The following is a 27964-nucleotide window of genomic DNA, read 5'->3' as shown; positions in this document are numbered from 1 at the left end:
GGATCTGTTTCCAAGTGAAGTGACGTGTGTGAGGATGAGAGACCTCTGCTGGACAGGATCTGTATCACACAATGAAACCAAACTGCACACAACCAGTGGTGGAGGAAGTACTTCTACTTTATTATAGTAAAAGTACAAGTAAATAGACAAAAATGCACTCAGGTGAAAGTATCACATTAACAATTCTACATGTGTAAAAGTAAGTAAGTACTTACTCCTAAATATTATTAATGTTTTAAATGTAAAAGTATATTTGTGTAATATTCTCTGATGCAATGGTCCAACATGCAGTGGAATGGTCAACTTATTCAATTGGACCAATTACCCTCATTACTTTTAAAGAAAAATAAATAAAAAAAAACAAAAAAAAACGATGTGAACATGTAACACAATGCATTGTAAAAAATATACTTAAGTAAAGTACAGATACATGAAATGTACTTAAGTACACTTACTATCATCTCACCACAGCACACAGCCAAAATAAACTTCAATAAAAAAATCCACACTGCAGAGATGGTGCTCATGTAAATACAAAACAATACAACTTCATCATCCTTTATCAAATTGAATAAATACAACTGAAAAAATGTTTATCAACGAATGATAAAATAAAAGAATTTGTGTCAACATGTTATTGTATGTGGGCAGCAGAGACAGAGGTTTGATGACCCTGAGCACAAAAGAGGAGGTGCAGCTCCTCAGCTCCAGACAGAGGAGGTGCAGATCCTCACAGTGAGGAGGTGCAGCCCCACAGCTCCTGACATAGGACAAGAGGAGGTTCAGCCCCTCAGCTCCAGAAAGAGAGGAGGTGCAGCCCCTCAGCTGCTGACAGAGGACAAGAGGAGGTGCAGCTCCTCACAGAGAGGAGGTGCAGCCCCTCATCTCCTCACAGAGACGAGGTGAAGCTCCTCAGCTCCTGCCAGAGGACAGAGAGGAGGTGCAGCTCCTCACAGAGAGCAGGTGCAGCCCCTCAGCGACTCATAGAGAGGAGGTGCAGCTCCTCAGCTCCTGACAGAGGATAGGGAGGAGGTGCAGCCCCTCAGCCCCTCACAGAGAGCAGGTGCAGCCCCTCAGCTCCTGACAGAGGAAAGAGAGGAGGTGCAGCCCCTCAGCTCCTCACAGAGAGGAGGTGCAGCCCCTCAGCTCCACCTGACCTGCGCAGACCGCACTAACTCTCCGCGCACTCACGCGTCCATGTGTTTAGACTTGTCCGGTAACTTTGCCCAAACTCTTTGGGCTGCGTAGACACTTTCTCTGCGCCGGTTGCGCTGGAACAAAGTTCGGAAACCGGTTGGGATGGCTTCGCAGAGGAAGTCGGACACGGATCACCGCGGTGCGGGTGTTTGCCAGCGGGGATGCGGGCTCCCTCTGCCCGCCGAGGACGCCCTCAAAGCGGAGCACTGCTGCGTGGAGGCGCTCCGCACGGTCACCGATGCGCTGGAGGAGAGGAGCGCCGCTGTGGAGCACGGAGCCCGGATGTCGAGGCTCAGGTGGAACAGGAGGGAGCAGCTCCTGCTGGCCCAGGTGTGCAGGCTCCAGAACCAGGCTCAGCTCGCTGCTCTCCAGTACCAGCGCAGACTGCACCAGTACATGGTGCACATCAACAGCATCGCGCAGCAGATGGTTGGACACTGCAAGGTGAGGGGGACTCTTTTGGATTGATTGGTTATAGGCCTGTGAGCTGCAGTGAGTGACACCGGCATGGAGCTCACTTCAGAACATGACGTGCTGATTCACCTTCCGCTCTCCTGTGTTATTGGCTGATACAGAGTGATGTGGAGACAGCTGCTGACACGCAGGGCCACCGATCAGAGGAATCCACACGTGCAGAGCCACAGGAGCAGGTCGAGGAGCCTGAGGTAGGAGCAGCTCCTCACTGAATACAGCTTCTGTGTGGACGTTCAGTCCGAAGGCCCACTGCTGCTGACACTGGCTTGTGTTGCTCATTGATACACAGATAGATGCACATCACGAGAGAGACATAAAACACAAAACACTTGAGTGTGAATGACATGTAAAACATCTCTTCCCCCCCTCCCCTTAAATCTAATGTCATGACGTGTAGTGTAGTGGAGATCTCACTGACGGTGGCCTCTTCAGGAGTCGGCATGTTTTCAATACATCCAGATTAAGAAAAAGCAAAACAAACGTTTGTAGGTCCTATGTATGCTGATAAACACACACACACACACACACACACACACACACACACACACACACAGGCACACATGCATATGAAGGACTCTAATCAAATAATCAACAGACTCCTAATAAGTAACATAAACAGGGGGGAAAGAAACATGCTTACTTTGTCCTACCCCCAACAACTACTCGCATTATAAATGAACTCACAGTGATCCTCCTCAGAGTCCAACATACCCAATAGAAACAACTGAATGTACATAGAAAATAAACAATGCCACTGTCACCACAGGAGTAAGAAAACACAAGCTTGACTGTGCATATATCAAACATCCACAAAAGGCAGCAATTATACATTTTGTTACTCTCAGTGTTCACTCCCTCACTTCACACTGATGTTGATGTTTAGTGGGTTTTACTTCTTCTGATTCCACCTGCTGCTTCAGCTCAGCCTTTAAACCCACTACCACACAATTCACAGTGTAAATGTTGACTTGGGGATCACAGTGAATGATGGAGTGGTGGATATCTGGGGCTGTGGGCTGCTTTATGGTACATACCCTCTACCCACATCTCCCCTGTTGGTTCATTGACAATGGAATCAAGTATCATAGTCGTCACAAGGGCTGGGCGATATTGCTAAATAGCATATCAAGAATTGTTCATATTATTGGATATCGATGATTGTCACGATAAATGTCACATTATTGTTTCTTTCAACTGAGTTTAAAGGCTCCTGAGTGACAGTTGTGGTTTTAAACTCTTCTTTATGATATATTGCTGTTGATTAGAATGATATTGCGATGATTATTGATATTGTTTGATAGCCTAGCATTAGTCGTCACACTCCATGTTGCGTGATCACTTCAGTAGCGTCTCACTTCTGCGGAGCAGTTAGCTGATATCATTTTCTCTCTGTTTTGTCCATCTGCTGTGAGATGCTTTTAAAAGTGCTATTTTTCTTTTTCTCTCTTTCCATGGTTGAGAGCTGATCTAATATCATTGTCGGTGGGGGGGAGGTAAATTTTGGGGTCAGAACACCTTATCACATTTCACCTCTAATCACTGCGTCCTGACAGGAGTCTGGGCTTCGACCAGCGGAGCGGAAAGAAAACAAAGCTCTCAGCAGGCCAGTGATTCAATGACATGTTCAGTGACCTAATGCAGTGTTTTTAATCCAACAAATGAAAATACAGAAACATTGTGTGAAATCACGGAAATGGAAACATTGCCCATATCTTCTGCAGACATGGTAGAAAATTGAAAAATAGGGAAGTAGGGCTTCACCCAATTATTTTCTTCATTGATCAATGTTTTGGTTATTTTCCACATTAATAATTTAGATTTATTTTAAGGTGTCAGGAAATTGTTGTCTTCATCACAATTTCTCCCTGCATGGCATATAATCATATTGTCTTAAATTCATATTTTATTTCCAGGATTTTTATCTTATTTCATTATTATATTTTTATTTTAAGACGTTAGAAAACTGTAGTCTTGATTACAATTGCTTCCAGTACGACATATAATTGTTTTGGCTCATTTATTTAGATTTGATTTCCTGGATTATGATCATTATTAATGTTTTTTATATGATACAAAATTTGTATTTTAAGAAATGTTGTTAATTCATTTCCTGAGGATTCATTAGTTATTGCAGCTTCACTAGAAAACAAATCCTCTCACTTCTGGTGTGACCTGCTCAGATTAAGTGTTAATTGCAGCCTGAGTGTTTTCTCAGGGCAGCAGGGAATATGTCGTGCTTACATCCTCATCCATGTCGTCTAATCTATGGCTAAACTCTATGGAGAAAGTTTCTAACTGCGTCTGGGTCCTGTGGTGTTGCAGGGAATAATTTAGTCCCTGCCAAATGTAATAATAGCTCTTGTTTTAGTAAGGTCAAAGTTTGTGTTATTAACCCTCCATCCACAGATTATGTGTTATGTTTGGGTCGCTGGTGAGAGTTTAATTGTGGTAATAGTTCTCTCTAACAGCCTGTGAGTGCAACACACACACACTTCTGATTAATGTGGAAAACTGTCCCCTCTCCTCTGCCAGTGTTGGGCAGCGGCTGTGCCTCTATTTTCAGCTCTTTTTTCCCCCCCTCATCTAAAACCTCCTCTCTAATGCGTCTTTAATAGTTTTCTCACTGTGTGTTTTCTCCTTTTGTGCTTTTTTTCAAATGGGTTATCCAATACTCGGGAGAGCTGGTTTACAGTGCATCAAAGTTTTTCACTTTGTTGGTGAAAGTGCTGCTGTCTGCATGGACAACAGAGCTGGATGTAGAGTAAACAGTAGCAGTTATGGATCCTCACGTTCAAGGCCTCAATGTGTGGATGGAAAAAAGCCTAAATGACCCTTTGCCGAGCCCATTAAGTTACTACTGTTTTGCCTGTGGAGTTCTCTGGTCTAGCATGGAACCTGGCAATTCTTTACTAGCTGGTGATCATTTCATTGCAATGGCAGGAATCAGGTTTTCGATTTCTCGAAAATGGCTTTATGGGATGTGGATTAGTTGATGAGTAACGGTTACTTGGCCGGTGTGTTTGGCTGGATGAAGTGCAGAATGGAGTGGCGAACGTTTACCAAACTGGTTTTAGTAGCCTCCAAGACCAGCTCTTACACTGTTGGGAACACTATTTAAAAAAAATTGTGCCATTGTGAACATTAGTTTTTCTAATGCAACCTGTTACCCTATAAAATAACGTATCCAGTTAGCGTAATCTCCTTAGTTTTGAACATGGACTGTGTATAAAGATGAATGACACGTCTCCACTTCCTTCCACTATCCAGAAATTAAGCCAAAATATGGAGGACACTTAACGCCTGCACTCGACCAGTCACAGGTCAGGCTCAGCTGTCAATTATAATGTTTTACCCCATTCTCCGAACATCTTTTTGAAAAGATGACTGCTGACTACTCAAGTATTGGTCTTTGGTCTAGATTGCCACGCTGGATGTGCCTAGTTACAGTTTCTAAGCTATGAATGGATCACTGTTCACAGTTTCATAAACTTAGTTACACCTTACCTCATGGCTAAATTGTACTTTTCATTTACTTACAATATTGTTCCAGTGGTTTTGTGGACAATATAAAATTCAACAGTCTGTTGAACAACTGAGCATTTCCCCACATGCCAGTTGTTCTTTACCGTCAGGGATCCTGTTGGTTTCTGTAAAATCAGCTCTCTGACAGCGGTTTGATTTCCCCTGTACTGTACCTCAGACATGTACTGATCTCGATCCAGCTGATTGTGTTCACTGGCCTGACAGTCGGCACAGTCGGTGGCTGGGGGTGAGTCAGCCAGTTCTGCTGTGGTGAATAAAGATAATGAAACCAAAACACAGCATTGAAGCGGCAGCATGATTAGTCACCATTGTAAAAATATACAGTTGTCTTCATCTGCCCGTATGTTTGTTTAAAACCTGATGAACGCAGTGAAGGGAAACCACAGCTGAGGTGAAACGGTTCCACTTCTCGTCCAGTCCTCCTCCACCAAATCCACACTCTGGTTTGGAAGTCAATGGAAACTAAGGAAATATTTACATGCTCTTGAGAGTTGATGGGGTCTTTTAGTCACCCATTACAAATGCTGCCGACAGTGTGCCCCACACAGGAGGTAGAAAATCCATTTAGTTGACCCAGTCTGTGCCTGTGACACATCAGCGAAGGGGCCTCTGACACAAAATACCAAGACCTTTTCACCTGTGTGAGAGCGAGAGAGCCCAGTAGCTCCTGCTAATTCTTCTTTTTGTTCAGATCAGGAGAAAAGAAAGGGGTGGGGAAGAGGGAGGGAGGGAGAGTGCACAAACTGAGTATCAGTGTCATCAAAATTCAATCTTGCGTGACAGGTGTGGATGAAAGTAGGCCGGTTTGTTTGCTTCCACAACACTATGACAGGAGGAGATTGCTTCACGATAAGAGAAAAGATGAATTCATGACCTCCTGATTTTATGCCCCTGTATTTGATCTTTCTTCCCCGAACTGAGCCTTAAAATAGAAAAGATAATAAACTAGAATTGCACTCAGTAGAGCGCATACCTCTGCTAAGACCCAACAGTCCCCTTATATTGAAATAAGCTTTATAACTAAGGCCACATCTTATCTTACAGGTTTTTCGCCCTATTTCTTACCATAGAGCTGAGAGAAGCCTACGCCCTTATGAAATCACATTTAAACCCACCAGATCCAGGTTTTTAGTTGGTTCTGCATGAAATTGCACACACTTACCAATCCGCTTTTTCATCAAGATCCATAAACTATTGTGAGGAATCTGTAAAAATTTTAATTTAAGTGACGAGTTCAGCAAATGTTAAAAAACATCTTGCCTTCAAATTTTAAATAAAGTGAGAGAACATTTCTGGACCTGTAGATTTTGTGTAATCCTGCTTTCTAACAAACTAGAATTGCACTAAGTAGAGCACATGCATTAAGACCCAACAGTCTCCTTTTTTAAGCCGCATTTAAATTCACCAGAAAGTCCACAAACTCACCAATACCAAACCTTTAAACGTGTCTGTTTTTTTTTTTTTTCAAATCAAGATCCATGAATTATTCTCTGAGGAATCCAGGAAAAAGTTGAAAAACACCCAATGTTAAAGTAAGTTGGGGAAAAAAATCCTGTCCCCTCATGTGGATCCAGACAAAACATGTAATGGGTTTTTCCCTGATGCACCACGTCCTTTCATCATGTTTGTGATAATCTGTCCAGTAGTTTTTGTGTCAACATCTTTGGTCCATAGAAGTTTGATGTTGGCGTGGCTGGATTGGGGAGATAAAAAGATGTATGTTTACTACCTGACAGGAAAAAAAACCTATTTCTGTATGTGTGTGTGTTTGTGTCCTCTAACAAAGGCAGATTGGTCACATCAGTTGGGCTCACAGTTGTACACATCTTTTTACTGCTTGTCTCGACAGTTTTATGTTCGCTCTGTGCTCAAACTTTCCGAAGCACTTAGATGAAAAATGGGAGAAAATGCTTGTTTTCAGAGCAGAAAGTCGGTTTCTCTCACAGCTCAGGGAAGAGAACAATGGGATTGGGAGATGTGGAAATTGGGTCAGTCACACAATTCCCTCCAACTGCACGGTTAGTGTTGAGCAGTAAATATGGAGCTCCGTGTTCATCACTGCTCTGGAGGTCTTCTCTGTACCTGTTCTGCTCGGTTTGGGACGTCGATTACTCTGAATTTACGTGTCAGCTGTTTGGAGGGACCGCCCTGCTCCCCATTTCCTATTTCCTCTCCAATGCGACAGACAAACACACACGAGGCAGCTAAAACAAACTTCAGCTTGCTTTGATTTAGATGTGTCGGATAAGAAAATTTAGATTTAGATAAGCCCTTAATTATTCAATTCTTCTTTAGTAGCCTTCTTGTTTAAGGTCCCACTCCAGTTTATCTGCATGCATATTTATAGAAATGTCATTAGTTGAATGAATTTGCACTATTTTCTTAGGTGCTGTTTTGGCAAACACAGTGTTGTTGCTGGAGGCTCTTGGCAGGTAGTTAACAAGGCAGATATTGAGATTAGGATACTTCAGATTCCAAGGTTGGGAATTTGGACCAAACCGAGAGCAGCGGCTGGAGAATACATCATGGCCCTTTTGGTGTGTGTGTGTGTGTGTGTGTGTGTGTGTGTGTGTGTGTGTGTGTGTGTGTGTGTGTGTGTGTGTGTGTGTGTGTGTGTGTGTGTGTGTGTGTGTGTGTGTGTGTGTGTGTGTGTGTGTGTGTGTGTGTGTGTGTGTGTGTGTGTGTGTGTGTGTGTGTGTGTGTGTGTGTTACTTTGGGTTCCCAGGTCTGTAGTTTTAGGCAAGTGGTGTGAAAAACAAAACTGTTCGGTTTAAGACCACCCCGCTCGTAAAGAGGTGCGCTCTGGGTAAATTGGTCCCAATCTGCTGAAAGGGCCCTTTTTTAATAAATGCCAATACGATGTGTGTAAGTTTGGTCTGCGGGATGTTGGAGATTAAATAACAGTGATTCGAGTTTACGACTGTTTTAATTTTCACACTGTGATGACAAATGATGTTCCTATTTAAAATGCACTGATTGGAAACATCTGCAGAGTGAAACATACAGTAAGTTCAGCAGCTGTTTATGCCTGAAGTTACTGGTTTATTAGATTCACCCAAATTAATAATAATGCAGTGAAATACAGCAGACCAGTGATACATCCTTCCCTCCTGAATCTTTATGGTAGTTTTAGCCTCATTTATGTAAACTGGTTGGAAAAAATATTACAATCCGATCATTTGTAGAATTATTTTACAAAAAAATCTGATATCCTAGTATTTATCTTGTTCTTAGTTATTACACTGTCACTTTTATCCCATCAAAATATGTGGGTATTTAATATTAATATTATTAGTGTATATATTTATTGTAGCCCAATACAAAGCTGAATCGGTAAATGGAAAATTCATCAGCATCATAAGTAATATATTTTGGAGCTTATTCAAAGTTTCTGCTTCTCATTTGTGTGTGTGTGTGTGTGTGGGGGGGGTGGGTTAGGGTTTTAACCTAACTTCATATAAGAATGGACGACATGACAGCTCCAAAAGTGAAGCCAAAGCATCTCAGTTGCTGGCTGTAGTATAGGTCATAAACCCCACCTCCTCCTTGTTAGTGGATGGGACATGGACCAAACCAAAAAGTCAAAGAAGACGTCAAATAACTTTTCATCAATGATGATCGTCAATATAGGTCGTTCTTATCACACTGATATTTGTTCAAGTGTTCATTTTTCATTATGTTTGGTTTTAATTAGAGATTTGATGTTATAAATACGGGGTGTAACGTCATGAATGATATCTGAGACTCACTCAGAATTGGTCAAGTGTATCGGCGGCACCTCGCTGCCACGGCTCCATCCCATTGAACACTACTGCCTCGTGGGAGGAAGAGGAGAGTCGTCCATCTTTATGTACAGTCTGTGGTTTGGCCCCCCAAAAAAGAAAGTAGAAGTCTTCTCTAGGTCGTGGGAAATTGTGAATGCCATGTTTCACAATTTTCTGACATGTTACAGACCAAACAATCAGCAGCCTAATGAATTAAAATACTTGTCAAATACAGTCCTTCTACAGTACATGTGTATTTCTCTCCTAGAATTGGCCGAATAGCAGTGACTCTATTACAGCTCCTGTATATGTTGTCTGACAAACTTTGTGTACTTGTGTGCACACATGCCTTTGCTATTCTATATTCTCAGTATTGACTTTCCCCCAGTTTGTTAGTTCTGTATCTGCAGACTCTTACTGTGCTGAGTGTGTGTTTCTTCTAAGGAATGTGGTTTGAGTGGAGCAGATGTTGGATGTAGCCCGGGCCTGTACTGTAGCTCTGTTCTCAGGTTGAAGCGCAGGAAGCAGACGGTGACTGCAGCGATTCATCATCTCCGTCACCGAGGAGGAGAACGCTCCACTTTATTCACACCTCTTAAATGACTCGCTCTCCACCGCGCCGGTCTTTCTCGCTCCTCTGTGACTGACTCAACAGCCGACATCTGGACAAAAGCTCAGTGTCAAAACTCAGGAACTTTCCAGGTCACTTCCTACTGTGGTGCTTTTAAGGTAACTCGCTGTGAGCAAGGAGCTGCTTATGTGCTCGTACACATGTAAATGGTTTCACAAGTGTATGTTCAGTTGGAAAGTTCTCACACATTTGTATACGCCTGGCACAGACGATAGAGTTTACATCTCTTAACTAGACCTCTTCTAACTGATGTGGTGGAAAACTCCTCTGTACTCAGGAGCTCTGGTGCAACCGAACACTCTCCTCCGTCTCTTGGCGTGATGAGAAAATCGTTTGTTGTGAAGTTGATTCACCAGCTAAATGTTTGTGGTCACATCTAAATCCAGTCGCCCCCTCCGTTCCCATCTTCTCCCCACCCCAGGTTGCAGTTAGTCAGTGACCTGAGGCCTTTTGAACTCACACGGACCAACTGATCTCCTCCATAGTCTTGATAAACATGTGGCTTCAGCCTACAGCTGTTACAGGGAGATTACAGAGAAAACCTTGAGTCAGCATGTACACAAGTGTACAGGGCCAGCTGCGTGTGTGCATAGACACACACACACTCAAACAGCAGTGGCCACTCTCTCATCAGAGCTTTTAATGAGGTAAAGTTGTAGCTGAACCTTCCACAGTAAGACTACTGAGACCAACTGTTCTCCTCTGAAGTGTAATCCATCACAGACAGTGCCAGTGCAATACCTGACAGACAAAGTCTCTTTAAAGCTCCAATGATTTCATCGTCTTTCAAATTTTTGTGGTGAAAAATTGTTGCTGTTGTGTATCAGATCTTTACTTTTAATGTCAGGGTCAGATATTCGTCTCCAAAATCAGAGATATTGAAATTCTACCCAGACTGTATATGTATACATGTTAAATTCCTTTTATTTCAGAGGTTATATTTCAGGGAACAATTCATGGAGCTTGATGAACAAATTCATACATATTTAGGGAACTGATATGAGTGTGTTAAATTTAGTGCAGCTTGATCGACTTTAAGGAGACTGTTGGGTCTTGAAGGAGGTCTGCGCTCTACTGAGTGCCATTCTAGTTTAGATTTTAGATAAACAATCCAAAAAGAAACAAACAAAAAAAAACATGAAGATTTCATATTTTTCATCTTCCTCCTTCTCTGTCCTCCATTTTTGTGCAGTCTACATCAGGTCACCTCTTGGTGCAACAGTTGTACTCGGCCACTGATTATGAAAACCTTGAATTATATCACTGATTTTTTTCAGTAGTCGTGGTCAAAGATCCTGGAGTCACCAGCATCGGAGCTGTTTCAACATTTATAGTCAGTTAAACCTGAGCCACTTGCACAAGCTGAGCCTCACAATGTTGAATCCATCACAGATAATACACACAATTTAAAGTCCCTCTGTGTGTTCCATGTTGGACCCCTCACTGTGACCTTCATCAGAGGAGACTGTGACATTACCTCTGGCCTGTCAGTGGAGGTGTAGCATCATTAAGCACCGTGGCTCTACACTGTATTTACTGCACATTCATCTGCATACTGAATTCACGCTTCCTCTGCCTTTTGTCAACGGGAGGATTAGGGCTTAATTACATCTGGGCAGAGCTGCCGTATCGTCAGAGAAACAATTGTGCAGTGGGAGTCGGGTGCAGTACATTAGGGAGGTGTTGAGGAAAGGGATAAGCCTGTGTAATATGCCAGGTGTTCAGGGTATTAGCAAACACTGGCACGCCACCATACGCCTGCCAAGACAAGGGATCAAAACAAACCTTCCCCTCTGAGTCCTCGCTCTCATTTCACCTTAAAGGCCAGTGCTCCGCTGTGTCGGGCATTGTTCACTGGAAGAAAACGGTAGAACAATTCGTCTTAAATCCACAAGTCCTCTGTAGCATGCAACACTGGAGCAATACACACACAGGCAGGGAGTGTTGGTTTATCAGACAGTCAGCTCTGGTGGTGTCTTGCCACTATTGTAGATTCGGTTTCATTTGTCCAGATTTGAAGATAATCAGTTATTGAGATTTCTGCTGCCTTGACAATACGAAGGAGGAATTTAGTTTGCTGTTGCAACATTTCTCAGAAAGTGTCCCCTTTTAGAAAAAGTCTGAACTTTCAACTGTTTTCAGCTTGGTAAATTAAATCCGAATACCCATAGCAATGATGAGAAAACATTTTTTTTTGTGATTTGGGTGACCTGGCCCTTTTAAGAATGAGCAAATGTTTCAGTCGGGAGATTTTAAGATAAAGAGATAATGAGGATCGTTCAAATGGAAACTTTGACAGGTCAGATAAAAAGATCTTTACCATTCTTGAGTGTCTCTCTTAAATGTTTCTGCTGGAAACAAGTTATGTTAGATTAGCACAACAAGTGGAAGCAGGAGAAAACTGTTAGCCTTGCTCTGTCCAAAGGTAAAATAATCTTATCTAAAAGCACCTTTAAGGCTGATGAATTATCACACATCATTTTCAACAGAACCAGGCTAACTGTTTTTTTTTTTTCTTCCTATTTCCAGTTGTTCAGCTTTGCTCAGCCAACTCTCTGCCTGTGGCAGTTTCCTAGACTTTATCTCCACTTCCTACCACTATCCACAATTGAAGCCAAAATATGGACGTTGCCATCTTGTGCCGTTGATGTCATTTGGAGTCTGTGCCGTAGCGATCAGGGGATGGAGCTGCTGTGCCGAGGTTCTATTTATAACATATGTACTTGACCAATCGTGAGTCAGTTTCAGCTGTCGATGATGATGTTTCACCCCGTTTCGATGGCATTGAAAACTCTGTGATCAAACTACCTAAAATGACAGAAACCATCGTTTAGAAAAATTATTGATGCGTATCATGACTTTTCAGTCACTCGTTCATATCCCATTCACTAACATGAAGGAGGCGGGCTTTATGACAGATATTGTAGTCAGCCACCAGGTGGCGATTGAGACGCTTTGGCCTCACTTTTGGGGAGCAGTCATGTCATGGATCTTTATATACAGTCAATGCTGTGGTTATGAAGAGATGGAGTAGTAGTTATACCAAAATGAAAATACCTGCTGAGTTTCAATCTAAAAAAACACACAGGCTTAATTTTCTAGAAAAAAACTGCTCATAAATATGAATTAGCTCCATTATTTCCGGTCTCCTCCCATTGTCACCTTCATCACCTTGAGTTGCCTTCTCGCTGTAATAACTAGAGTGGTGTTTGCCCAGTGTTGCGTGACCTCTTGGGAACTAGTTAGTGACAGGTTCAGTCGATTAGTGTTGAATCCAGACAGAGCCGACTAATTCCATTCAAATCACAACCTTCATGTTATTGCTGGATCTGAGGAAGGAAGCTCTGATGGACGTGTTTTTAATTAGCTGAATGGGCTCACAGAGAAATGGAGTATGAATATTCATCACGATCGCTGCTGTCCTACAGATGATTTCAACGTCTTGAAAGGAACGTGATTGTTTCAAGTGGACTTGCATGTTCCTTTTTTCCCCTGTAACACAGATAATTAAAATCTTTGCAGTTATTTCAGCAAGTGACAACATTATAAACACTGTTATGATCTCAACAATCAATTTGTAGGCTTTGTTGATAGATATTTAATCACTAGCTGGGAAAAGAGCAGTTGGGTCAAATCTCTTGGGTCAAGACAAGTGTCATGTTTTGATGTCTCAAGTCCATTAAGAGAAACCAAGTTACAAGTTTTCATGAGCAGATTAGAAGTCAGATACTCGTCTTAATGCTGATCAAATGACAGTTAACAGTTAGTTTTATTTAAAATAAAGATGAAGAAGTTTAGTTGCACTTACTTGTAGCACTTGTAGTTTGGCTTTTTTTTAAGCTAACGATTTATGATGAACTAACATGATTCTTGCTTTTCTGGGTAAGTCGCCTTGGATAAAAGCCTAATAATGATTTAAGTGGATGTATGTTCAATTATTAATTACATCCACTTCCGTAGTTAAGTTTATTTCAAGTATTGCTAAAAGATTAAATGAAATTAATTTGTATAAAATAAATAACAAAAAAGATAATCTGCAACATAAGTAGGAGAAAACCAAGAAAACAAATATTCAGTAACATTAATTAACATTAAGAATAACAATTCATGTCCCTTCCCAAAAGCAGTAGAACGAAGCGTTGTGCTTATCTGGTCCTTCTCTATATTAAATCATCCAACAAAAAAACTAATACAACTCCACTTTCTCTGTCTATTGTCCACATCTGAGAAAACTATATCTGCTGATGAGAACTGTCAGATACTGTTGAAAATGTCATCAAGGTCGTTAACGCTCAGTTGAGAATGTTTTGCCCATTACCTGCTATGTTGATATTTAAAAATTGTGAAAGTAACAGGTTAGAATTTAAATTTGATGTGTCAAGCCAACACTTCATGGAGTCAAATAAGTCAAGTCCATATCGAGGAAGATTTATTTGTCACTATTGCTGAATGACGTCACAGAATAGTTACTGAGCTTGTGCTCCACTGATGGAACTATTTTAACTTTTGTTTATTTGCAGAATAACTATTAACTAACTGAGTGACAGTCCTGGAGAAAGAGCTTCATTAAACTGCTGCGACTACAAACGGAACGTTTCTGACAGCTGCAGCTTCACATCAGAAGAATTTAACACAAGTCGCCTTCTATCAGTCACAGGAAATGTGATGTGTTAGACAGTGAGTTTACTGCTGTTGTTCAGTTTGAAGTGTGAAGAGTGAAGAGTGAAATGGAAGAGTCAGTCTGACTGCTGCTGCAGATGAGGAGCTGCAGGAGACTTCTCAGTGAGGTAACCGACTCCTCTCACTGTGCCCTGCTGTTTGCAGACTCACGCTGTGTGCAGCAGAAAGTCAGATCCTGGTTGCTCACAGGATGACGGAAAAAACCCACTTTATTGCCTGACTTCTTTTATTGAAATAACAATAGTTTGTTTTCCTCTCCTGAGAATTCTGCGTCATGTAGGAACATGCATCTTCTGTTATCACCAGTAACTACAGGTGTCCTCAAATTCAGCAGGGCTGAAATCTTTGAGATCACCATCTTTTTGATCTCATATCTAGAGTAAACATTCTTTCTTATGGGTAAAAGACATCATATTTTTATGCTGTAAAGCTAAAAACTTAGCAGAAGTTAATTTTAACACATAGCGGTCCCTTTGTCACAAATGTATTGAAAGTTTCCGTCCTGGTACCTCTTTTACACCAAAATCAGCAGGAATATGCAGGTTTTTACAAAAAATGCTAAACCCACTACAAATTTTCCATTACCACAAGAGGAGTTTGGCTTTCAGGTTTTTCCTCCCACTGGGTCATGTTTGACGTCACCAGTGCACCGACGCACCCGGGTGTCACGAGCCAGAGCTGATTCAAACTCGTGTCCACTGAGGAGTCATTTGACCCGGGAGTGAATGCCAATTGTATTGTATCCATTCACATTGCAGACAACAGCAAGATTTTAGTGTTTTTTTTTGTTTTTTTTTAAAGGGGCTTTACAGAAGTTTTGCAAAGGCAGTTTTTTGGTAGCCTAATTAAGGGAGACATGGATTAAAGGAGTTTGAACTTTTTGTGGGACTGTGTCATTGACCAACAGAACAGAGAGTATACTGTTAAGAACCTGCCGTGGATGGAAAGATCATCAACAGATGAGAACCCATTAAACATAATCTGTCGGTATGGAGAAAATTGCGGTGCGTCTTTTAAGCCAACAAGCCACAGCACAATTAGCTTTTTTGTGTTAAGAATAAAAGACGACCCTTAAAATGTTCAAACTCATGTTGGGTGTTTTCCCTCAAAGGGAGTATTGCTGCAAATACCCAGATGTCTATTAGTGAAGGGGCACATGAGAGCGTGACAAGCTCAAACGTGTGAGTTTGAATTCACAGTGTATCTTCACAGCGCACATACGTCAGTGTCTCTCTGCTTCATTACATACTAACTGATGTACCACCGTGTAGAACAGGAGGCAGATTACAATCTGCACGTGTGTTTCTGTGTGTGTGTGTGTTTGTGTTACTGCCACCGACAGTGAGTCACATCTCTCGGACCACAGTGCAGCTGGTGGTGTCGAGTCAGCACGTCCAGTTCGCAGCTCTGGTGTTGGTACCAGTCCTCCCATCTGTTCGTGTCAACAGAGACCACTGCCAGCCTCATTACATCAGATTGTATCTGCCTGCTGCAAATAGGATTTGGTTTGGCTGCAGGTTCCCCACATTGAGAGCACATTGTTTCTGCACGTCATGTGTTTCTCATTAAGCTGTGTTTGTTTGGCAGATTAGTAAGAACGCACGCACAGCTAGAGCAGCAGCGAAATCTCTCCTGTGCACTGACTTGAGATCAGTGTCCACTGCTCAAATACTGATGTGAGTGGTGCTGCCGGCTGAGTGGATGTAGGAAAGTGTAACAGCTGTATCTGACCAGCAGATGGCAGAAAGAACACATTTATTTACAGTCTGCCACAGACTTGTTGATTTGTAGTTTTCTAACTAATGAGAACGTATGGGAATAGATTTCTCCATTAGAACTTGCTCTCATCTTCGGATGCACATCTGACAGCTGTTTATTTGATTCTCATTAGATGTGGTTTTGTTCATTTGCTATTACTCTGATCTAAAGTGTGAGATTATGATAATATAGGAAACTGTATCTATGGTTGTTGTTTTTTGAGGGGAGAAGGAATTAGATGGGAGACCTGGGCTGATTTTGAATGTTTTCGATTTTGCCTTTTTATGCCACACTGAAATTGTTCACCTTGTAATATTTGGCATCATTTCTTTCAACACAACATTGCCTTTATGAGCAGACAATTTATTTTTCACTTTGACATAGTATATCAACACACTGGACACATAGCAGGACTTGATCATGGCAGCATGGTTGTAGACTTCAGAGGGTTCAATCGTACAGTTTTGGATTAAGGGGTGTCTCAAGTTTTTTGTGGTTTTGAGTTTTGTTGGAGCTGTCGCATGTACCTACAGTTCCATTTAAACTAAAGAAAGACTATGACATGGCTAGAAGCTCCAAAACAAACAAGTAAGTGGACTGTAAGTTCCAAGGTCAAGAACAAACTGTCAGGGGAACCCATTTCTTTTTTTCATCACATAACATTCTCAACTTCTGAAGCTTCTGCACAAACAGCTGCACACCTGTTTATTCAAAGTTTGCAGAAGCTCGACTCAGTACGCAGAACCTCAAACTGAAGAATGAGTTGTTGTTCCCTTTGTTGTGATGGACAACGTCACAAGTCACTGCCGCAGAGTGAGCTGGCCATTTAATTATGAACATATCGCGTGTCCGATCGCACCAAATTTGAGCCTGCACTTCCCTTGGCCATTATCAAGACACATGTCAAGTGGGGAGCCGATAAGATGGTTCTCGAGATATGCCACATACAGCCAGACCGAGGTTTCTGGAATCATCAGCTAGTTAAAGACATGAAAATCCCACAATCTCCTCTTGACATGCATTTTCGGTGACAACCGGTAAAAAACGAACCTGCATCTGTTCGGTGTCTCTGCTCTCGGTTTCCTCTGTACAGGAAACCTCTCCAAGACCGAAACAACAGAAGGGCACTGTCTCACCACTTGAAAGGTTGTGGCGTTGGTGTGCTGCTCTGCTCTCCTCCACTTCTCGCCCTCTTCCCCTGTGTGACTCACCTGAGCTCCGCACTTTGACTCCGCTCTGTGCATTTCTATGAAGTGGATCGTATAGTGCTCACGTAACCGCGGTGCAAAGCCTTTCATGTCATGTGTTTCTCAGAAAGCAGCTGCCGATCTGATCACATGCGTCCTCGGATCAACACCAGAAACTTTTTTTCTTTCTCTGCACAAACACACAGGATAATGTCGTTGATTGATAGACACACTTTGGAGGGTTTGATTCTTAGTTGTTTTAACAGCTTCCACTCGCCTGATTGACCTGCTGGGAGACACCAGACAAACTCGCCCGTTGTTCTCCCCATTAGCCTCCCCCCAGCTGTTGATTAACTTTCGATAGACTCTCACTAGTCGGTTTCCTCCGCTTAGCCTCCTAATGAATGCCAGGGATGATTTGGCCGCGATTGTCTTTCCTCATCACCACAAATGACCGCTGAGAGCTGCTGCGCGGTGAAATCAATAGCCTCGGACTATGAGAGTCTCCAACAGTCGCAGATTACTGATGAGAGTGATTGTAGGTGTTTAGCTGCGAGTTGGTCTGTGTGTGTGTGTGTGTGTGTGTGTGTGTGTGTGGGAGAGACGGGGAAATGAAGAAACACAAAGATAATAGGTGTGTGTGCAACAGAGAAGGATAAAGAGAGAATTACTGATTATATGCATATTTCTGTGTGCTCTTTGTTTACATGCGGGATTGTTTTCCTCCTGCTTAATGCTTTGGCTTCGTTTCGAGATCATTCCCAGAGACAAACGATTGAAGTTTCTTCATCCCAACAGAGCGACGGGTAAAATCGATGTCGGCTAGCAGACTGTGGCTAATCAAAGTGAGTAGTTGGCCCCCTGTTGCAGACAGCAGCTTTACTCCTTATTGTTTTTAGGGCTGTGTAATTGGCTTGCAGCTGATAGGAGCTGGAAACGAATGGAGAGACGATGCTTCTTTTTGTCCATAATTCAGTGTTGCACTGTTGTTACATAAAATCCACCGGGCCGGCAGCGGATGAGGGGACGTCAGTGGAGAGAAACAGACTTTATTTCTCACCCTCATTCAGCGCATGATATTGAGTGATACTGTAATTTGAGATTTTCTTTGTCTTGAGTCAGCTGCTCAGGGAAGGAGAAGTCAACGCGCGCTGCGAGGCACAGGCATCGTGATTCATCATTTTGGTGGCGTGCTCGTAGAATTTTTTTATTCCGGTTTCACCCTCCTTCTCTCTCTTTTTTTTTTTGTCCTGCATTACGAAGCTGTGTTATTTCAAAGATCTTTCCATCTTATCAACGTACACTGTACTTTATGTTGTACACAACAAAAGGTGATAAATCAGACCTTGCTAGCATTTGCTCTCTGCATAATGTATCTGGTGTTTGCATGAGAAAATGTGGGTGATCCTATGAATAATACAAGCTGCTCAGTCTTTGATGCCAGTACAGATAATAATAAAGCAGGCTCCTATCAACACCAAGCCAACCAGGAGAGCCAGAGAGCCTGGTACATTAGTTGTGGACGGCTGGTGATAAATCAAGCCTGCACAGGGAGGATTGCCTGGCACGGGGAGCTCCCTCTGGAGGCCTCCCGGAGCGGTGCCATACGGCGAGGCGAGGCAGTTAGAATGCCCTCCTTAACCGTTACCGCAGGTCTCCGGGGTGGCTTTTAATCGCCACAAATGGGCAGTGATAACAACTGGCTGTATTTCACATTGTGTCCGATAGTTACAGCCTCCTGCAGATTTTACGACAAGGAGATGTCAAGTTCCTGGCATAATTGGCTCTTCTTGGGGATTTTATGAGTCTGTTTACTCTGTGAGGAGTACTTGTCTCTGGGATGCGATGCTCTCCTTAGGGCCCAATGGGGTTTGCCGCCTGATATCCTTTCAGCTTGTGTGTGTGCGTAGGTGGAGGTTGTCTAATGATCAGACACTGTATTGCCTACTGATTGATGCGCCTGGGGCCAAAGCCCGGGGTGGTTGGAGTTATCGGGGTTCCCAAATCTGACCATCTTCATTCACGCTCAGACTTGGAGACAATGGAGTGGGAGACTAGTCTCTGTCACCGGGCTGATGGATGGCTGCTGTCTGGGCCAATCCATGGCTATTCTTTATACATTTCCATAGAGCAGTAGTGGGTGGGGGAGGGGGTTCGCCTCACTGCCTCGGAGTGAATCATCCTGGTAGAGTGAGTGAAGTGTAAGTAACCTTTTTTCTTGTCTTAAACCACGTAACGCTTGCAGTTTATCCTCTCAGCACATGTTTCTGTCACAATGCAAAGCTTTTACAACCCACAGCGATGTACGTACACATCTCATGGAGTGATGTAATCATTTATATGCTCAGCGTTGACCTGCCGTGCCGTACAACCTGTCTCCACTTCCTCCCACTATCCAGAAATGAAGCAAAACTATGCCGGATACCAACACTGCCATTTTGCGCCGATCACTTGGTGTGAGAGTCTATATGTGCTGTAGTAATTGGGGTATGGATCTAATTATTGAGGTCCCGCCAAAACACCAATCAAGAGCCAGTCTCAGTTGTCGATCAAGACGTTTGGTAGGTAACAGCCGGACATGGCCTGACCGATGTACTGAAACATAAACATTATTGCATACGTCTAGTTAACATGACACTTAACTACGGTGGCAACACACTACATGGCTCTGGAAGCACGGAAATTAGCCCAGTTAGCTCGTAGCATCCTCAAACTGGAGTTGACACTGTATGCCTAAAGCTAACCATTCGAAAGTGTGGCTGTATTCTATGCAAGCAGTTTTTGACACCAGCACATGCAGCAAATTTCAGAGCAATAGCCAAGAGCGGGGAGCCGGGACCTGGCAGCTACTAATGCGACTAGACTGGTGACATGTTCAGAGGGTACCCCGCCTCTTGCCCTGTTATTTGGGATTGACTGCAGTTTGTCTGCAACCTCAAAAGGACAGAGTCTAGCTCTTATTTGGTATTTTATTTATTTCTCACATTTACTCTTGCTGTTTTTAAAATGATATTGTCAGTGTGTTCTTACCCAAATACTAGATTAATGGTTTGATTGTTTGATCTGGAAAATAGTTGGTGTCTGTAAAGACTTAATCATTCAGGTGATGGTTTCTTCAGAAGTTATACAAGAAGCTGTGCACTTGCACGTAGGCAACCTTTCAAGAAACACAGAACTAGTTGGTGGTGTCAGTCCAAGGTAAGTCCACGGAGTAGAAAGTCTCTGTTGAAATGGCTCCTGCCCTCTTACTGTGTCTACTGACTCTAAATATGTGCATAAGTAAACAGGGTTGTTTGTTGATTACCCATTCCTGCTTACCCTCCTTATGCATTTTTTGTTTTCTGTTTACTTTGTTGTTGTTTTGCCTCCGCGAGACTCCACCAAAACACGCCTCTGCTCTCCCCTCTAATCTCCACCGTGGTAGTGCTTTGGTAACCGCACAGTCCCAGAGCAGTGCATTCATTATTTATGGTGATAAATATCCATGATGCTGGAAGAAAGGGGTGTGTGTGTGTGTGTGTGTGTGTGTGTGTGTGTGTGTGTGTGTGTGTGTGGAGGTGACAGGATGTTTTTGGCTTGTCAACTGCAATCACTGGAGACCCCGTCTGATGCTAGAAGTAGTCGTGCGAATCTCGGTGTGTGTGTGTACAACAATAACTGTAAAAATGAGACACAGCGCTACAACAGCAGTCATCCTGTTGTTGTCTCATTTCCTCTCACCCATTCCCTGCAAAACAACATCAAGATGATACACTCCCTGGTGCTTGGTAACGCATAGTTGTCTATCTGTGACATGCGCGTGTATGTGTGTACCTGTCTTCGTGTGTGTGTGTGTGTGTGTGTGTGTGTGTGTGGTCACATGCTGTGCTGAGGCGCCGCTGCACCTGCTTCATGTGTCTTAACGTGCTCGTCATTTCACGGAGCCTTACAGGTCCCAGTGCCCCAGACATAAACACACATACTCCTTGATGAATAATTAAGAAAGCAGCCATGTAGATAAGAGGCCAGTGCACCTGAAGGAGCGTCTCTCCCACAGCTTTCATGTCGAACACGCTCGGATTAAACGTTCTTTGTCTCCTCAGTCTTACACTTGGCTCCGTCAGTGTCTGTCTGTCTGTCAGTCGTGTCAAGGTTCAGGAAAGGTGACATATTTTGATTTGAGTGCGTGCACACACACACGCACACACACTCCCATTACAGCACGATGTTTGACAGTCAAGGGCATGATATTAAAATCCAAAGCAGTTCAGTTGACATGATTGACTGCATACATTAAACGTGTGTGTGTGTGTGTGTGTGTGTGTGTGTGTGTGTGTGTGTGTGTGTGTGTGTGTGTGTGTGTGTGTGTGTGTGTGTGTGTGTGTGTGTGTGTGTGTGTGTGTGTGTGTGTGTGTGTGTGTGTGTGTGTGTGTGTGTGTGTGTGTGTGTGTCACAGTGTTTAGTTTGGTCTTATTGAGCTTGGTGTGTATGATAAGCCCGCCCCCCCAGTCGCTAGTGTTTCTTTCTTTAGACCTTTAGACCAGCCAAGTGTTGGTGCCAGAATCAAAGCAGGTGTTCTGGATGTGAGCCACTTCTTTGGTTTTCTAAAAAAATAACCAGTTCGATAGAAGGCACTGGAAACGACCCTTAAATTGCCTTGGTGGAAAGGGGGTAACACTGTGTTGCTTACTCTAGACCTCACCACCAACAGTTTTCACTGGAACTACTACTGAGAAAATGTTCTTTAGCTCTTTCCGTCTTTCTGTAGGCTGTTCTTGAGTTTTTCAAACGTTTTTTTTTTAATGGAAATTCATTTCATTCAGCTCTATTGTATTCAGATGGAGTCATATATCTTAAACTGGAGCTTAATTAAAAAAAATATCTGCAAGGCTGGATACCTTTTGTTTTTGTAATTTGGTTGAACCAGCCCTTTAACCTTTCCATTTTTATTAAAACAAAGTCCCCAAATCCCACACCATAAAAAGCATAATTACGATAACTATTAAATGCAAGGCTGCTGTGCTGAGGCAGCGAAGAGTTCAAAGGAAAGATCAGTGTGTTTGCATATCTAGTTGTAGCATGTCGTCAGTGTGTAATTGAGGATGCTGTTATCATGGCAGTCAGAGCGCTGAGAGCCATTAACAGACCAGTCTTTTATGACGTTCTGTATTATGGATGCCTTGTGCGTGCAGTTTCATCAGAGGCCATAAACATTGGCCCAGTCAGCAAACTCCACTCATTAAGAGACATTTAAATGTAATTATTTATTGATGCCTGTTATGATCTATTGTCCTGGATGCACCAGTGTGGGATTTTAGTTTTCATGTCATGAGGCTTGGTCGCTGACTCTGCCCAGGTCAACAGCTGTATTAACTGTTGCAGAACTAATGAATGCATCCTTGTGGTAATCATAGAAGAGGTGAAGGGAGGAAAATCGGATAAAAAAAACGAGTTTATTTTGTCTTTTTCAAAAAATAATTATTTAAGCAACTCAAACATTGAATTTCAAATGGTAAATCCTCCAACTGGTTGATGTGTTGATCTTGTTTGCACCATAGACTGTAACAAAGATGGACGATGCGTATACAATTCCTCCCACTTTCCAGAAATGAGGCCAAAATATTCCAGAGACAAGCGCTGCCATCTTAAGCCAGAGGCGGTGCAGTGCTGATAGTGGTGTATCAAGCTCTTGCTAATACACATACTCGACCAATCCTTACTCAGTCTCATCTGTCAATCATGATGTCCCACCCTATTTTTATAGCAGCAAATCACTATTTAGTACCAAACTTGCATAGCACTTGAACATATACCATTGTGATAAGAACTGCCTAAAAAGACAAAAATCTGGTCCATGTCCCATCCAGTAACATGGATGAGATAGGGTTTATTACAGCCACCAGGTGGTGATCAAGGCACTTTGGCTTCTCTTTTGGGGAGCTGTCATGTCCGTCCATCTGTATATATATATATATATATAGTCTACGGTCCTTCACCTTCAACAACATCACTGAGCGAATGAAAAGTAATGAAAGTCCTCATCTTTAATTAAGGTTTACATTTAGGTCCAACAAAGTGTGTGTCTCTCAGTAAGTCATGACAGGTTTAAAAGAGAAATTAACACGCATTTGACTAGTGTACCTACATTCATAACAAATAGATCATTTCATGGACCATGTAAATCTTTATTGGCCATTTTACGAGAGACTTTGATGGAGTGCCAATGAAACTCTCCCTTTTGACATTTGCTTACAGCCAGGATGATAAAGCTGTTGAGCCGACGCATTTTATGAAAGACATTTTTGCTCACTTACACTTTTATTAGACTACAGAAAGTGTCAGACTTGCTCACACAGGCACTCACGGCGATGCACTGGAGCTGAGGAAAAGTTATTAAGAGTTCAAGAGCTGTCGAGGGGATAAATTAGTGCGTTTTCTGAGAGGGAGCGTGCATTCCCACAGAAACATCACACCGGCTGTCATGCCAAACTTTACCCTTGACATTTCAGCTCAGAGCAGCACTGTCTGCAGATAACTCAGTGAGATGAGTTTTATTGCTACACTAGTTAATGATATGTATTTCATTCCTTGTCTGCTGTGAAGATTTGATCTCTGTGGTTATCAGGACTGTTGTCAAACAATAAACACAGTCCCAGATAAACAAGAAAGATAAAGTTGCCAGCCAACAGCTCTCTGAGCCTTTAGGTATACACATGTTTTTTGAGATGAATCCAGATTAACAAACAACCATATGTGTCCAGAGGTGTGTCCTACCATTTCTGAGCAGAGAAGACCCTGTTCAAACCTGGTATTAACATCTGTCCTGAGCCATCCAATCACAAGTGGACAGTGCTGAGTCCTACATAAGTGAACGCACCCAAATGTGTCCTGAGATTCGATCACTCGGACCACATTCAGAGGTGTTCAGGGACACGTGGCCACGTTCTTTTCGCTGAATGAGCACAAATGCGTCGTGGGCCACATATGTGGACCAACTACACCGCTGACGTCTCTGCTGGATTGATCTAAAACTTCCTACTGTTCTTTAATAATAATAATGAACTTTATTTATATAGCACTTTTTAAAAACAGAGTTAACAACGTGCTTTGACAACGAGCAAGAAAAGTAAATAAAAACTTGAACACTTAAAAGCAGTAATATGACAATAAAAATAAATGAAAAAGTAAAATAAAAAGGTGAAAAGACAAAACACAGTAAAAACACAACATCACATGAAAGCAAGTCTATAAAAATGGGTTTCAAGAAGTGATTTAAAATAAGTCACTGACTCTGCGGGCCTTTTCTCCTCAGGTAAGCCGTTCCAAAGCCGAGGGGCCCTGATGGCAGAAGCACGGTCACCTTAAGTTTAAGGTGCTGAAGGGTTAGATCAGCAAAGACCAAACAGCAAAGACCTGCTGGATCTAAAATGAGATAGAATCCTGCAGAGAGATGCATGTGTGGCGCTCCTTTGCCACTCCTAGCAGCTTGTGGTCGCTCTAGATATATGACCACATTGTGTTATCACAGTACAATCCAGCAAAGGTAATCAGAAACACAATGGGGAAGGTAGAATCTCTGAGAGATGGTGAAATGCGTTAACATGAGAGCATATTTCTGGTAAAAAAAATTGCTTGGGTCTTACATGAGGTGTGTTTTGAGGTCATGTTCCCCCCTCAATTGGATTTGGACACGAAGCACCTACGATCTCAAACCCCCCCCCCACTACTCCCTGCCCCTCTTCCTCATTCTGCTACGTGTCAAACTGGGTATCAACAGTAGCCAGTTTATTTTTAGCCTCGTCCAGCTCACTTTTGCTGCGTCGTCTCTATCAAGGTTAAATAAGCAATCAAATCACTCAAAAAGCTATCTATCAAATAAAAAATGTTAGTAAGACACACTCGACCTGGTTGGAGACCTGTGATTTTTCAAAGGGGGCTCCTCATACCCGGGCCATATATTACACAAACAATTTCTTATCTGACGTTAAGCATGAATAGATGTGGTGTTGGGGATCAGAGGGGGTCTAGCTGATTATAGGGGGATCCAGAGGGATTGGTCTGCCTCAGCAGATAAAAGCGGTTTGGCAGCAGTGAGACAGGCTCCATTCATCAGACACAGAGGTGGCACGTCAGCCACTTTAACACAGCACTGCAAGCTGATGGATGGTCCTGCTACTGACATGAAGACATCTGAGGGGCTGTCATTACCAACGTTCGCCTCTAGCCAACTGGGGAGGGGCAGTGGCTAATCAAAATCAATAGGTGCGGGCAGCTGGGCAGACTTGTGCCGGAGTAAACCTTGATATGCCGGAAAGTTTCTCCAAAGTTTGCAGCCGTATTCTCTGGGAGAAGGCGAGTACTGTAAATTTCCTTAACTGCCTGTCAATACAAACAAAAACCCTTAGCGACCTTCTCCTAACACTGCCACAGTGCAAAGTCAGCGGATTATTGTGGTTTGATGCTGTCGTGCATGCTCAACTGCATGGATGCAAAATAATGAAAATAATATGGATGTAATGTTTAGAATTCTTTTTAATTAGGCAATCAGTGGCAGCATGCGGCCATTTACCATCTGTGGAGTATGTGGATCATTACCTGAACCGGCCAGGTTTTGTCATAAGCCTTAAGAGAGATGCAGCCACACAGAATTCCATCTCGTGGGGTCCAAATGCACGTCCTAATTGGGATGGATATGTTTTTAATGAGCGGTATCATTTGCTTGACGACTCAAGTGATATTATGCAGTGAGAACGAGAGAACATGCAGCGCTAATAGGTATGCTATGGCCAAAGGTTACCGTTAAAGCTCATATTTGTATTTCATTTGATTTCTACGGTAGGGACTATTTTTTTTTTTTCTCCCTCCATTCTTTTTAATGGGGGTGGCAGTAATTGTGCGTCTAAGAGATTCACTTTCCTGCTCGTTAGCTTGGCTGCAGTGGCTTTCTGCTCATTTAAAGAGCTAAAGCAGAACAAGGGTGTTCATACTTAGAGAGCCATGACATTAGGAGCAAATTTTACTGTGTGGCGTTCGACAGAGAGCTAACCCTCCTTGTTATTGATGGAATTGGAAGCCCAGGAGTATTGCTCCTGCTTATTTAGGGCCATGCACAGAGCTCCATTTGCGGATTAAAAGATAAACATAATTAATCCTCTTTAGCTTGATAAATTGCAAAATTAATGTTGATAGTATCTCATCCAGTTCCAGGCTCCCAGCATTACTAAGGCAGAGCCGTTGTATGATAAGGGTTGGGTACTGGTCACATCTGAATTGATTTGGTACCACTTCCAGTACCAGGAATTCGGTTTCGGTACCTAACATTACTTTTGTTGGTACCACTCACTCGCACTGTAATACCAGAAATGTTTTAATCTCCCCTCCCGTATTCAAATGTGTATTGAAAAGTGAACAAGAACGTTTTCTACAGCCATAACTTATCCAAGTGGTAAATAACTGACCTGAAGTTGGGGTCGGTGAAACTGTTGATGCTTCACGTAAAATGTAATCGTCCATGGAGGTTCCATGAACTTCTTCAGTGCTGGCCACAGGCATGCTGCTAGCGTTAGCTGGGAATGCTATGGTGGATTTGGCTTTCAGGCTATTAAATCCAGTTCAGCGTTTAGCATTGCATATATTTTGTGTTTGATGTGGTGTCTCATCAGGTTAGATGTGTCGCCATGGGCAGGTTTGCGTTTCACATCACATATTCTGCAGAGTTTTGTCTCTATCAACTTTTGAAAAGTGTTATTGAGACCGCTGTAAACATGTATGAAAGAGGTGCACTCAATTGTAATCACAAGACTTACTAGTTAAAACTAGGTTGATCTGAGTGCTGTGTGATGGACAGTGGTCTCAGCCAATGAGGTGCTTGTATTTGACATGGTTAATGTGTCAGTAAAGTAAAGTTTTAACCCTAACCCTAACCCGACCCTATGTGTGATCAATCTGTTGTCCAGAGGTTGTCGCAAAAATGCCACGAAATAGGCTTTTAGTAGTAATAGTTTTTTTGGTGGGGTACTACATTTGTTCCCAGCAGAGAAATGGTGGAGCCTAACATATGACGGTGCGCTGACCGATGGACCAGAGCATCGAGCGTGTCACAGGGCCTCATGTACCACAAGAGATATGGGAGTGTGACGGTTGCACATCATTAGGATCCCGCAGCTGGGAGAATAGCCTTCAGTCAAACATTTATCTCCGGTCATAGACACCACCGCTGAAAAGTCTTTGTTCGCCCTTAGTGCCACTGATGGAAGTCATTCCCTCTCCATGTCCTCTGAAATCAATGTAAAGAATGATTCTGTCAGCTCATTCCTCCGTGGCAAAGAATTCGGTTTCACCTTGTCATTTTTTATGAAAAACAATCCAATATTCCTTAAAAACCTTCCACCCTAGCTTCATTACAGATGCACATATCCTGTCATTTTCATTTCCAACACATCCGATTTTTCTCCTCTCGCGCACAAACTCTCCCCCTAATTAAGCTCTGTTATCAGGAGTCTGGGGCTTAACCTGAGACAGAGAACAGACGGTGCTCAGCCGTCATTTCACCAGACCTTGCTGCGTCTGAGGATGCCCCTCCTCTTTCCGCACTAATAGAACTGACACAAGACAACGTTGGATTTAATTTAAGACGGGATCGTATTATTTTGTCCTTGGAGAAATAACACTATGGAAATGTCATTGGCTTGCCCTTTATGTTTATGGATGGGAGGCCTTGTTGTGAAGGTCTCTAACAGGGATACTTGGAG

General features: G+C 42.7%; 1 protein-coding gene across 1 annotated transcript in view; it reads left to right on the top strand.

Moving 5' to 3' along the window:
- Positions 1 to 882: 882 nt before the first annotated feature.
- The window catches only part of LOC118110101 (PDZ domain-containing RING finger protein 4), a 134631-nt gene continuing 107549 nt past the window's right edge, over positions 883 to 27964 (top strand). The window contains exons 1-2 of the mRNA XM_035157703.2: positions 883 to 1641; positions 1773 to 1862. Coding sequence (XP_035013594.1) covers positions 1300 to 1641; positions 1773 to 1862 — 432 coding nt within the window. The 5' untranslated portion in view covers positions 883 to 1299. The remainder of the gene's footprint in view (positions 1642 to 1772; positions 1863 to 27964) is intronic.

Source organism: Hippoglossus stenolepis, chromosome 5, assembly GCF_022539355.2.
Source record: "Hippoglossus stenolepis isolate QCI-W04-F060 chromosome 5, HSTE1.2, whole genome shotgun sequence".
NCBI classification, from domain to species: Eukaryota; Metazoa; Chordata; class Actinopteri; order Pleuronectiformes; family Pleuronectidae; genus Hippoglossus; species Hippoglossus stenolepis.
This window is presented reverse-complemented; position numbering and strand designations above follow the sequence as displayed.